We start from the raw sequence: 13,154 nt of genomic DNA, 5'->3' as shown, positions 1-13,154 counted from the left end.
ATGAACAGTTTTGGATCTGAAAATGTTGACCTCAGTGAAGACACATGTTGACTTAGCCCTTGCTGTTGCTTGCATAATCCCAACTCTGTGCCCACTCTCAGGTCGGCGCTGACTAGCCCTCTTGAGTGATCTGAGGCTTTCTTACCTGGAAGAAGGAATGTAAATAGGAGGTCCTGAAGATGTTGTAAATGGACATTTCCTATCCCAACCGCCCGGTCCCAAATAACCGACTCAGAGACTGAATTATAAATGATTGGCCGATAACTCAGGCTTGTTAGTAGCGAACTCTTACATTCAAATTAACCCATTTCTATTAATCTATAGTATTGCCATGTGGCTCGTGGCTCATGGCTTTACCTGTCCTCTAGCATGTCTTGCTTCCTGGTCAACTGGCTGGTGTCTCCTGACCCCGCCCTCCTTCCCATCATTCTCAGTTTGACTTTCTTGCCTAACTTTCTGCCCAGCTACTGGCATGTCAGCTTTTTATTAACCAATGAGAGTAATACATATTTATAGTGTAGAAAAAGATTGTTCTGCAGCAAGATGTGACATCAGCTGGGGTCTTTTTGCTATTTTGGCAGAGCCGTTACGAGACGTTGCCAGTCTCCCAATCTGTACATGAAGATTGTGGTCACAGTCTGATAGTGATTACTCAAGATGGCAGATTCTCAGCGAAGTCTCCCTGGAGCTGATTGCTGTGTGTCACAGGGAGTAAAATCCCTCACATGCGGCCTTTCTGTCCTGGCCAACTATAGCAGCAACATGGATCTGCAGATTGCCAAGTGATATTTTTCAACAGTACTTAAAGAAAAAGACTTTCTATAAATTTAACAATAATCTCAGAAAATATTCCAATAGAAACACTAAAACGGAAATCATCAAACTACTCATAATGCTTAATATAACTGTTCACTTAAGATATTAAGACTGAATATTGTGTTAACACCAGGGATGTGTTATCTCCAGTTTCACTTAAGGGTCAGAGAACTCAATAACACATGGTCAAGTAGAGTTTCCCACCTTAATTCAATATAACAATTAGAGAGTCAACTTCCACTCATTAGTGCAAGTGGGTGGAACTTACATCTAAGAAGAGCTGGCAATATTTTATGGGGAAAATAGAAATATCTTAAAGGAAAATCTGAAAATAGTTATTCTTGAGAAGGCCAAGTAAATATGACTGTTTTCTATGCACTTCTTACAACCAGTTGGCTTAAGATAGCTTTTACTTTTGAGACACAAAGTGCTAAAAAACAACTTTGATATAATTTACAATTACTGTATCTATGTATCTATGTGTATAATATATATTATATGTTATATATTTACATGTATATTTTAGAACCATGTGAAGAGTTTGAAATGTAGTTGCTATATATTGACCTGGGTTCTCAGGTTGCTGAGATGTGTGAACCCCTTTGTCATTATAGGTCGCAGTGTTAAATACACAAATAGAAGTTGACATGCTATATACAAGTCAATATTTATAAGTAACTTTGCTATTTGAGAACAGAGAAGCAACCCACATATAGAGCACTTACAATATGTGATATGTCATATACCTTCCTGATAACCCATTCATAAAGGAAATAAATCCACTAGGACAAAGCCAAGTGGAGACAGCAGTAGGAAATGTCCATGTGGTTTCAGGAGATGGGCCGCAGGTAGGTCAGTCACTACTCTCTTAGGCTTGAATTTTACCTGCTCCGTTAATTTCTTTTGTGAGGAGGCCACAAGCAGCAAGCCAACTCGTGTTATTAAATCCAGAAAGGCCCAGGAATCGGTGGCATCTGGAATGGTGGCGGTGGGTTGGAACGTGTACTTGGAGAATAACGAACGCCCATCCCCAGTTGCTCCTTACCCATATAGCCAGGTGACCACCCCGTCTCCAGATGGCTGAAGTAGCTCAGTTTATGAAAGAGCTTGGAGAAGAAATGAGCAAAGAAATAATAAAAGACCGCTTCCCAGATGGAAACACCTGCCTAGGTGTCTTCATGTGATGAAGATGCAGCATCTATAGGAAGGCACATCACAAAGACTTCATGGACATGGAGCTGAATAGGAGTCCCTGAAGTCCTCTTAAAAGAGAAACAATGCCTAATGCTGGAGTTGTCTTTGAATCAGCAGCATCAGAAACTAGAAGACAGTATAGGTCTCTGAAGTGCCAGGAGGAAGTAACATTCAGTTTGGCATTTCTCAGCCAACTTGTGGCTCTACTGTGAAGGCTGACAATGAGAGGTTAATCCTCATGCATGCTCACTAAACTTCTCTGTCGTAAATATTTTTCAATGAAGTAGCAGACACTGTGCCTCTAAAATGGGGGTGACGGTGGTGACTATAAGTGAGGGAGACATGGAATTTAGGGTCCAATGCAGAAGACAGACAAAGATTGCACAGCAGTGTCACAAAGAAGTCCTGAATGGTACCTCTTCGTGGGACCCAGAAAACAATGGGCTGTATTGAAGCACGGGGCTGAAGGGCAACCCCAGAGTGTCTCCAGGAACAAATTGAGCATGCTACACTGACAGATACATTAGCTGAAATACGAGGAGTTTTAGATTACTCTCAGAGGATGGAGGATGCTAGTTACATATAAAACAAAGATGCAAACAATGAAACAAATGTCCCCTCAAATTAAAAATGTAGACAAATAGAAAATGTAATGAAACTGTAGCACAGCTCTGAAGACATTTCCAGAGTCATAATATGAACAGCAGCTAGCAGCTTAACCCAAGACGGGCAGTGTATATTGAAACGGATTGAGATGAGAAGGGGTTTCATGAGTCTGTATTAGGGAGATACTTTCTTACTTATTTTTTTATTTTAACCTTAATTTTATTGATATATAATACAAGTGAGATGACTATATACTTTTTGTTTATGATTTCTTTTTTATTATTTAAAACAATTTTTTAAATTTAAATATATCCAATCATATTCTTTCCCTCCCTCAAGTCCTTGCAGATCCTCTGCTCCTCCCACTAAACTCTAAGCTCTTTCTCAAAAACAAAACATGCACCAAATATAACAACAAAACTCCCTCAAAACAAGACAGAATAGAACACCACTCAAAAGGAAAACAACAACAAACTGTAACCAGGTAAAATCACACAAAAAATGGTGGAGTCTGTTATATGTTGGTCAACTACTCTTGAACAGGAGGCCTGCCCTGGAGTGGTTGATCCACCCAGTGTCCCTTCGTTGGAGAAAATTGGTTTTCCCTCTCTCAGCAAGTATAAACTACAATTTAGTGGTTAACCATTCCCCTTGTGGCGAGGTATTCATTTTCATTCATTCATGCATTCACTCATTCATTCCTTTTTAAAAACTATAACAAAACAAGATACAATAAGATAAAACAAAACCTACCCCATCGAAGTTGGACGAGACAATCAACAGAAGGAACAGAGCCCAAGAGAAGGCATGAGAATCAGAGATCCACTCCTTCACACACTCAGGAATCCCATTAAAAAACACTACACTGGAAGTGCAGAGGACCTGGTGCAGACCTGTGCGGGCCCTGTGCATGCTGCTTCAGTTTCTGTGAGTTCATTGGAGCCTTGCTCATGTTGGTTTAAAGGGCCTTGTTTTCTTGGTGTTCCTCCATCCTCCTGGCTCTTAAATTTCTTCCTCCTTCTCTTCCATGGTGTTCCCTGAGCTCTGAGGGGAGGGATTTGATGGAAACATCCCCTTTAGGGTTGAGTGTTCCAAGGTTGCTCACTCTTTGCATGATGTCTGGCTCTAGGTCTCTATATTTGTTCCCGTGTACTGCAGGAAGAAGCTTTTTTGATGATGGCTGAACAAGGCACTGATCTATCTGAGTATAGCAGAATATCATTAAGAGTTATTTTATTACTACATTTTTTTGGACCAGTACTATTTGGTTTTATCCCAGGTCTCTGGGCTATCTAGTCTCAGGTTCTTGATCACCCAAGCAGTGTCAGGTACAGGTTCCATCTTGTGGAGTGGGTTTTAAATAAAATCAGTTATTGGTTGGTTACTCCCACGTGCTTTGTGCCATGATTGCCCTAGCCTATCTTGGAAGTAGTACCACCATTGTAGATAAAGGGTTTGTGGTTGGCTTGATGTTTATGTTTCTATTTTGATAATGTTGAAAGTACCTTAGGAAGATAATTTTTCAAGTGGGGTAAATCAGATTATAGCAGTATAAAGATTCTTTTTTAAATGTGTATAAACAGAAGAAGAAACATCTGGCGAGTTGTGGTGTGAAAAGGAGAGAGGAAACTGCTGTGTAACTACATCTGTTTGTAACTGCTATATAATGCATGCTTAAGAAATGCAAGTCAACTTTGTCACTTACATTGGTTTATTCTCTATTAAGTCCCTTTCTCCTCTATTAAATACATGAAAATTGTTATGTTTAACGCTTGCCCAACCCTGTTTCTGACTTGGAATAGTAGGAGTTTCTCTGGCAGAAGCACTCTCATCCTTGATGGCCTTTCTCTGCAGAACTATCAGAAGCAGAGTTATCAAGACACGATCAATAAGACATTCTTTGTTTTGTAGGGCGGAGAGCACTGTTACTACCACGGAAGCATCCGAGGCGTCAAAGACTCCAGGGTGGCTCTGTCGACATGCAATGGACTCCAGTATGTGGGGATCTTCTTGGGGCCTCCTGACCTCCAGGCTTGCTCATGTCTACTCACTCTTTCTGGTTTTTATTTTTCAGATATTTCATCTTAGTGACTTTTCTATGTCAGCGATGTGTTGGGGATTAGATACAAAGTACTTCCAGGGAGCTCAAGTCTCCACTTCTATAACACCTGATTTTGTAGAAAGCAAGAAATTAAACAAATGATTACATAGATCAGTAATTCCCATTTTGGTTGATGCTATGGAGATGATCAACTCATAAAGAGAAAAGGGTTGTTTTAGCTCAGGCTTTGGAGGTTGGAATCCATGATGGGTTGACCTCATGACTTTGGGCCATTTGTGAGGAACCACATCATTGAGGATTGCATGTGTGCAGTACAACAAGACTGCTCAACATATGAGTAGGGAAAGAGAGGGGTGAGAAGGAGAATAAAGTCCCACAATACCCCGCAAGACATTCCTCCCTACTGCCTCTCTGCCCGTCCCCTCCTCCCCCCATGACATGAGCTAAAGACTTCTTACAAGGCTCGTGATGGTTACCTCGTGATGATTCCACCACCTCCCAGAGGCACCACTCTGGCATGAAAACAGATCCTTAGTAGTGGATCTGTGGGTGCATATAAGACCCAAACCCTAGCAGGGAGCTGACAGAGTTACACAGTCCAGTTGATGCAGCACCTGCAGGTCTATGTCAAAGGTCGTATCAGTAGGATTAGATCTAAGTCTAACTAGGCATCAGCCACAGAAGGATGGGGTGCTAGGAGGAATTCATGCATTGTCCCGAAGCAGACTCTTTGAAACTGTGCATAAACACGTTTTAGATCCAGATCAAGTGGTGCCTCAGATGAAGATTTCACTTTAGCCATGAAACGAAGAAAGGGTCTTAAAGCCCTTTTCAAACTTTCTTTAAAAAAACAAAACAAAACTCATATCTCCCTAGGTTAAATGTGGCTTCTATGGCATAGCAGTTAATAGGCACCCACAATTTACAGGTGTAACGATACTTCTACCAAACTCTTCAGAATCAGAGATGGTTTTTGAATATTCTTAGATGATGGAGTGGTCAGCTTTCTTGTAGGTGATACATAATTTGCATAACAAAAAATTTTATACTACTTGCAAATGGTTCTGGAATAAATGATCCCCTACCTCCCCACACGATGTGAGAAATCTTATCCAGATCACTGATGTCTTTGGTTTATTTTAAAAAATGATTTATGTCATGTAGAGTTTGTATGTTCTGGGGGCACTTTTGGAGCTTGTGGGCTGCCTAGTAGAGTCCTTGGAGTGCTGAGACCATAGCAGGGTCCCATGCAGCAACTGGGAGCTTATCTGGGACCATATGAAGACATTTGCTCCAAGACACTCTTTAATGACACTGTTGAGATGCCCACTTCCCAGTTCTCACCGTTGGCCATACTTGCTGACTCTTCTCTCGGTGTCTTGTGTTACAGTGGCATGTTTGAGGACGACACCTTCGTGTATATGATAGAGCCTCTGGAGCTGACTCATGATGAGGTGGGTCTGTGGCATCAATTTCCTTATGGTGTTTGGCTTTTCCAGTATATGAAGACAAGGCACATCAAAGAGCGTTTATCCATGTTATGTGATTTCAGACTCAGAATGGCACAAGGCTAGGCCCTGGTGCCCTTGGTGGCCGATCAGAGGTATCATACCTAGGTATTCTGAAGCAAGCCCATTCTTTCTGATCTTTGGAGAGAACAAGGAGGACCTTTGTTTTTGCACTAATGGTCTGGACTCCATTAGATAAGCTTGCATCTCCAGTGTCTTCTTTAGATAATTGTGTAAGAATATACTTACTTTCTGTTGCTAGAAATATTTAGGGTGGAAACCTGTGGTCTAAGCAATGACTACATGATACAACACACAGTTTTGAGATGGAGAAGAAGGCAGTGTTTTATCCTGTACAGGCCAACAGCCATAATCAGAAATCCTGTGTTGCTGCCATGCTGTTCATTGGCAGTGTAACCAGCTTTAATGTCTAATGTATAGTCATCAATATTATATTTAGGGCTTACTACATTTTACGTTCATGATAAAAATGATGTCCCGAGACTCACAAATGGAGATGCAAAAGATGAGTAAGAGATCACACATGGGCTGAGCGGTGGTGGCACACGCCTTTAATCCCAACACTCTGGAGGCTCTGTGAGTTCCAGGCCAGCCTGGTCTACAGAGCGAGATCCAGGACAGGCACCAAGACTACACAGAGAAACCCTGTCTTGAAAAACATGTGTGTGTGTGTGTGTGTGTGTGTGTGTGTGTGTGAGGTGTTTAAAAATTTATCTACCATCTACCTGTCTATCTGTCTGTCTATTTATTTAGTATGTCTGAGTGTTCTGTGTGTGTACAGTGCTTGAGGAGGTGAGCAGAGGTCATCAGAGCCCTGAGAAGTGGAGTTACAGATGGTTATAAGCCATGTGGGTGCTGGGTTGGACTGAACCTGTGTCCTCTGCAAGGGTAACCAGAGCTCTTAACTGCTGAGAAATCTCTCCAAATCCCAACATCTAGGTTTTTGACAAAAAAAAGGGGGGGGGGCAACATTTGTCTTCTTGTGTTTGTGTGTGTGTGTGTGTGTGTGTGTGTGTGTACACATATGACTATGGGATAGCCTTTCAAATTTGAGACAGAAAAGCCATTAAATTGTACAAGCTGATATCTGAACAAGCCTGTATGGAGTTTTGGTGAATAACTTTAAAGTCTTCTAGACAGTGATGACAGTTTACCCTACCTAGATTAAGATGTTCTGATGAATAAATACTCTCCCTGTTCCCTGAACATTCAGATAACCATGCTACAGCAAAACTGTCAGCCCTTCAGCGAAGTACCTGACTTTTGGCGTTAACTGCTCTCTTACCGCCCTCACCAAAGAAACCCCCAAAAGAAAGCAACAATAAGTCCAAAATAGCTCTCCAAGCTTTTACATTTTTAAGAATGTAAAAATGGGGTAATTTCCAGTGCATCGTAATAGGACAGGTTCTTTGCAGACTGTGTGAATTCATCAATGTGCTGCAGTGTCTGCTGAACTGCTAAAAGGGTTTATATACATGTAAACTCTTATTATCAAAATGTTTAAAGAATCGGCGCTTCATCCTTATAGCTGTAATTAGACTGCTTGGGGCTGATGGTTCTGTGCTTATTATCTTCTGTTCCCTGCCTGCCTCCTACAGCCTCCCTTTTGTTCGCAAAATGATTTGTTCTCATTTTCACTGTAGGTGGGGGCAAAGGAGCAGAGCTTGAAACTTGAAATTAGTTGTAAAAATCGTGTTGCAGATCCAGAGGTGAACTTGACTACACTAGGTGTCTTTTTATGTTACCAGAATAGGGAGCTGACTAGAATGTCCCCATTATTAGTAGTATTAATCTTAGCATACTTCCCAGCAAGTCCAAAGTACGGACAGGATAGTTCCAGTGAGAATTCACATTCTGTTGCAAATAGAAAGTAAATAGCAATATTCTTAATTATTGTTTTCTATCAAATGTAATAAGAAGGGCCTTTTTAATAGCTGTTTTTATTGTTGCAAAACTAATGTGTTAGCTGGGTGTGGTGGTGTAGGTCTTTAATCCCAGCTACTCAGGAGACTGAAGCCGAGGGAACTTCAGTTCAAGGCCAGTCTGAGAAACTTAGTGAGACCTTGTCTCACAGTTAAAAACAAACAAACAAACAAACAAACAAAACAACACACAAAACAACACCAAACGAAAAAACAAAACAAAACTGGCTAGGGATTGTTTAGTGGCACAGAACTTGCTTAGTATGCATGAGACTCTGGGTTCGATTATCAATGCTGTGCCCAAGTCTAGTAATATATTAGACAACTTGAAAAGCAAAACAAACACTTAACTAAATAGTAATTATCCACCATACCACCCCCAAAGATAATTTCTCACCACCTTTTAGCAAATATTCTTACAAATTTTTAATTAGACATTTCCATATATATATTTTAAATAAGTTGATTGGATCATTTCATGGCACAACTTAACCCAATAATGTATTTTTCTGAGTCTTGGTATCTGTATTTGTTAAACAGAAATGTGATGGTTGAACTTGGCTGTCAACTTGACATACCTAAGAAACGGGAAGCACAGCTGAAGAACCTTCTCCATCACAATGGCCTGTGGGCATGCTGTGGGACATTTTTTTTTGTTTGTTTGTTTTTTGAGACAGGGTTTCTCTGTGTAGTTTTGGAGCCTGTCCTGGAACTCACTCTGTAGTCCAGGCTGGCTTCAAACTCACAGAGATCCACCTGGCTCTGCCTCCTGAGTGCTGGGATTAAAGGCGTGCGCCACTGCCGCCGCCACCACCACCCGGCTGGAACATTTTCTTGATTGATAATTTTTGTAGGATGGCCAAGCGCACTGTGGGCGGTACTACCCCTACGCAGGTGGGGTGAAGTAGGTTATCCCTGGGCTGTAGGCAAAAGGTAGCTGAGCAAGCCAGAGGAATCAAGCCAGTAAGCAGCACTCCTCCATGGGCTCTGCTTCAGTGCCTGCCTGCCTCCAGGTTCTGGTTTCAGCTCCTGCTCTTACTTTCTTCCATGGTGGACTGTAGCCCGCCAGCTGGAATAAACCCCTTCCTTCTCAGGTTGGTTTTGGTCAGTGTTTTACCATGGCAACAGAAAGCACACTAGGGCAGGGCTAGAATACAGACCACATGTGTGCTTCTTGTTGGGGATAAATTGGACAATACACACGCCAGTGCTGATTGACAGACACTAAGTACTCCTCTTCCGATGCTACTCCCACTTCTAATAATGTAAGGCGTCAGTGTCATTTCCAGGCCAGAGGATAGGAGTATTTCCAAGGTTGCTTATGGATATTATTAAAATCTTTCCCAAACTGTGTTACCAGTGGCGTGTGAGACCGTTCTGCCTTGCAGCGGTAATTAACTGTGGATGTCATAATTTTTTTTTAAATCATTTACAAGTTGGTAGGGAAATTTGCTGTTTCATCTTTTCGAAATGTGTGTTTTAAAAGTTACTAAAGCACCAACGTTTTCTCATGCTGGTGGGTGCTCTGTTCCTTTCTTCCGCATTCCCCGCTTGGGGCTTTGAAAGAAGCTGAGATTTAAAAGCAGCGGACAAAACTGTGCTTTGATCTAAAGCTGGCCAGTGGAAGGGCGCTGCTTTTGTTAAAATTAAAGATTCAACGAGGCATGTCCTTTTCCTTCTGATGGCTGACGCCCCCACGTTAGGAAGGGTGTGAGAGAAAGCATTACATTGACCTGGATGCAGAGTGTCTTCATGTCTTACTTGTTTTTTTTTTTTTTTTTCATTTCCTACAATTGTTTCTGTTTCAGAGAAGCACAGGCCGGCCACACATAATCCAGAAAACCTTGGCAGGACAATATTCTAAGCAGATGAAGAATCTCAGTAAGTTTTAATTAAAATAGCCGTGATATGCGGTGGGGACGGTGACTTGACAGACCCGCTGGGGTCGTGCAGGCTTGTTGGGAAGGGAAATTGGTTTGAGAGCTGGGGTCAGCAGCGTGGGTGAGGAGTGGAGTCCCAGCTGAGCCTGGCGTGGGACGAGGCCTGGAGAGCGGTTTCAGTGGCGGTGGCGGCGGCGACAAATGAATCTCTGGTGTGAAGCTGGGCTGGGAACCTGAGTGTGGCAAATGTAAATGAATGATTACTTCAGGGCCAGGCAGACTTCCGTGTTTGCTATTCCCCGGCCATTCTGCGTGGCTTCTCCCATACACCCTGCCCCGGAGCGTCTGTAGCATGCTAATGTGGGCAAAGGCTTCTTTGGATTTCCTCGGGGCATGTGATAGTAGTATCCCTATATCCTCATGCCCAGGGTCTTTCATAATTTATACAAAACCTTATGCCACATATCATTTTAAATTCTAAAATAAACTGGGCACACTGAGTAGAGTTCTCACGAGATTGTTAAACGGTTGTAGGTCAGACCACCACCACCGTCTAATCAACCTTGGACACCTCACATTTTTCACGAGGAGAGGAAAATAGCTTTTGAACTGTCTTTGTGAGTGTGAAATGTTGAACAATCAATGCACTGTTTCACTGAAGGCTATTTTGGCTTTGTGATGACATTTATTATTAATGGCACCGTGCCTTCGTGTAATATTTGAAGACTATTCTCAGCGGAACGCTGTCGAAACCCATTTGATGTTCATTTTCCTCTTACACAGGCACAGATGGCAGTGACCGGTGGCCTTTGCTACCTGAGTTACAGTGGCTGAGGAGAAGGAAGAGAGCCGTGAATGTGAGTGTGGCCTTGGGCCACGGGCTTTACCCTTTACCCTTGGGAGTCTGCTCCCGCACTATCTAAATGTTCCTCTTCAGAGCAGAAGCAGCACAAAGAAGCCTCCATCTCTCCAGCATCCCTGGCACAATGTTATTTTAGTCTCCTCTCCCTATTAATGATTCAGCTGATTAGAGTGTCCTGTGAACCCTGATGTCGTGTAACCATGGGCTGTTTTACCTCTATGTGTTTTTCTTATGAAAATTGGAGTGCGTTTTTTTTTTTTTCCTATTGAAAAGCACAGTAGGGCTGGTGAGACAGCTAAATGAGCTTGATGACCAGAGTTCCATCCTGGGGACCGACTGGTGGAAGGAGAAGATTGATTCCAGTAGTTAACCTATGACTTCTGCATGTACTCACCATACAAACAAACAAACAAACGAGTACACAACAGCTTTCGAGATCATATGGCTTATACAATGTCATATAAAACATTTCTGTTAAAAATTTAGGGAGACAGCCGGGCGTTGGTGGCGCACGCCTTTAATCCCAGCACTCAGGAGGCAGAGCCAGGCGGATCTCTGTGAGTTCGAGGCCAGCCTGGGCTACCAAGTGAGCTCCAGGAAAGGCACAAAGCTACACAGAGAAACCCTGTCTCGAAAAACCAAAAAAATAAAAAAATAAAAAAATAAAAATAAAAATTTAGGGAGAGTTGGGTTTTGAAATATTGGCTAATCAAGTTTATTTGTATTTCTTCCAAATGAAAACAAAAAACTCCGTTCAACCGAATTTGAAAGCTGGATGAGTTTTTCAGAACGGAATGACGGGATGTCGTTTCTCTATTGGTGATAGGCAGTGGCTACATAAGTCTGGTAACTGTTGTATGTCTTCTGTGCACTGATAACTACGTAGGGAGGTTGTAACTAAATGTGTTCATAGTCTTTTTGTAGTAGATTAGAAGGCTGCAGTGATTGGGACTGTTTAGTAATTACATGGTGAATGCCATGTAACCAAGAATTAATTCTACAGCTTATAGGTTACATAGTAATTCACTAGATAACTTAATGAGTAATTATAGCACAAATTACACATTTTAGATAATACTTAGTTGAGTGTATTTTTTTTGTGTTAAATTAATTCGACCCCCCAGTGATCTACCAGTTAGTTCAAGTTTGAATCATCTTCTTGCATAGTGTATATTGGTATGATGGTGATCACGAATACAATTTTTACGCTCACTTATTTAGAACCCTTTGCTTACTCTTGAAGATGCACTTGGCTTACACAGCTTTTCTTCTACCCCAGTCTACTCCAGACTGTTCTGTTATTGTGTACACAAAGAAAAAGAACCGTCATTATTAATTTTTCAATTATGAAAAGAAATAAATGTGAACGAGGAGTTCAATAGTCTTTATTCCTAAATTGTTACCGTCAGCCTTTTTTCCTGTTAGTAGCTGGAAATTGGCACACTGTTCCTAGACTTCTATTCCAATCAGTTAATTCTTGTTGACCACTCTGACTCCTATTTCAGAGATGTCCAATATTCTCATGAAATGATGTAAATTTCCTTTGACATTTTAAGTAAATATGAATATTTTATCGTCTAATGCCATAAAAAGGGAAATTTGCTTATTTTTTTAGCTACTCTGCTGTGCATTTCCTCTAATTTTACAGAGTAAAAACCCACACAGAAACAACATGACCTATTTCCCATTTTGGTGAGCAGAGATAGTGAAGTTGTTTTTTTCTAAATTCTTGTTTGTTCATCAACACTTTTTAAAAATTTTTTTTTATTTGCATGAATGTTTCAGCTCCATATATGTCTATGCATCACATGCATGTAGTAAGTACCAAAGGAGGCCGGAAGACAGTATCAGATCTCTTAGAACTGGAGTTACAGACAGATGTGAGCTGCCATATTGGGTGCTGGGAATTGAACCCGGGTCCCCTGGAAGAGCAGCCAGTGCTCTTACCTGCTGAGCTGTCTCTCCAGCTTGTTCATCAACACTTTATAGTCATGTATGAACAATTGCCTCACCAGGCTTCTCTTTGGGTGTTTATAGTATAGGCAAGGAAGAGTCCTGAAGTTCAAGGCTTACCTGTCACTTGACTGAGAAATAGAGATGCTTTATGTCAATCACTGTTCTGACCATGCATTTCTTTTTTCTTTAGCCATCACGTGGTGTGTTTGAAGAAATGAAGTATTTGGAGCTTATGATCGTTAATGATCACAAGACGGTAAGAATACAGAATCGATGGTGTCTTAGTGACTGTTTGATTGCCATGAAGAATCACCACGACCAAGGCAA

At 41.5% G+C, this 13,154-nt stretch overlaps 1 protein-coding gene across 1 annotated transcript in view; it reads left to right on the top strand.

Moving 5' to 3' along the window:
• The window catches only part of Adam23 (ADAM metallopeptidase domain 23), a 147,971-nt gene that overhangs the window by 81,780 nt on the left and 53,037 nt on the right, over positions 1 to 13,154 (top strand). The window contains 5 exon segments of the mRNA XM_028886680.2: positions 4,528 to 4,610; positions 6,069 to 6,132; positions 9,938 to 10,010; positions 10,793 to 10,866; positions 13,018 to 13,083. Of these exon segments, the coding sequence (XP_028742513.1) occupies positions 4,528 to 4,610; positions 6,069 to 6,132; positions 9,938 to 10,010; positions 10,793 to 10,866; positions 13,018 to 13,083 (360 nt within the window).

This window comes from Peromyscus leucopus, chromosome 13, assembly GCF_004664715.2.
Source record: "Peromyscus leucopus breed LL Stock chromosome 13, UCI_PerLeu_2.1, whole genome shotgun sequence".
Classification (NCBI taxonomy): Eukaryota; Metazoa; Chordata; class Mammalia; order Rodentia; family Cricetidae; genus Peromyscus; species Peromyscus leucopus.
The sequence above is the reverse complement of the archived record's forward strand: the minus strand, read 5'-3'. Positions and strand labels throughout refer to the sequence as shown.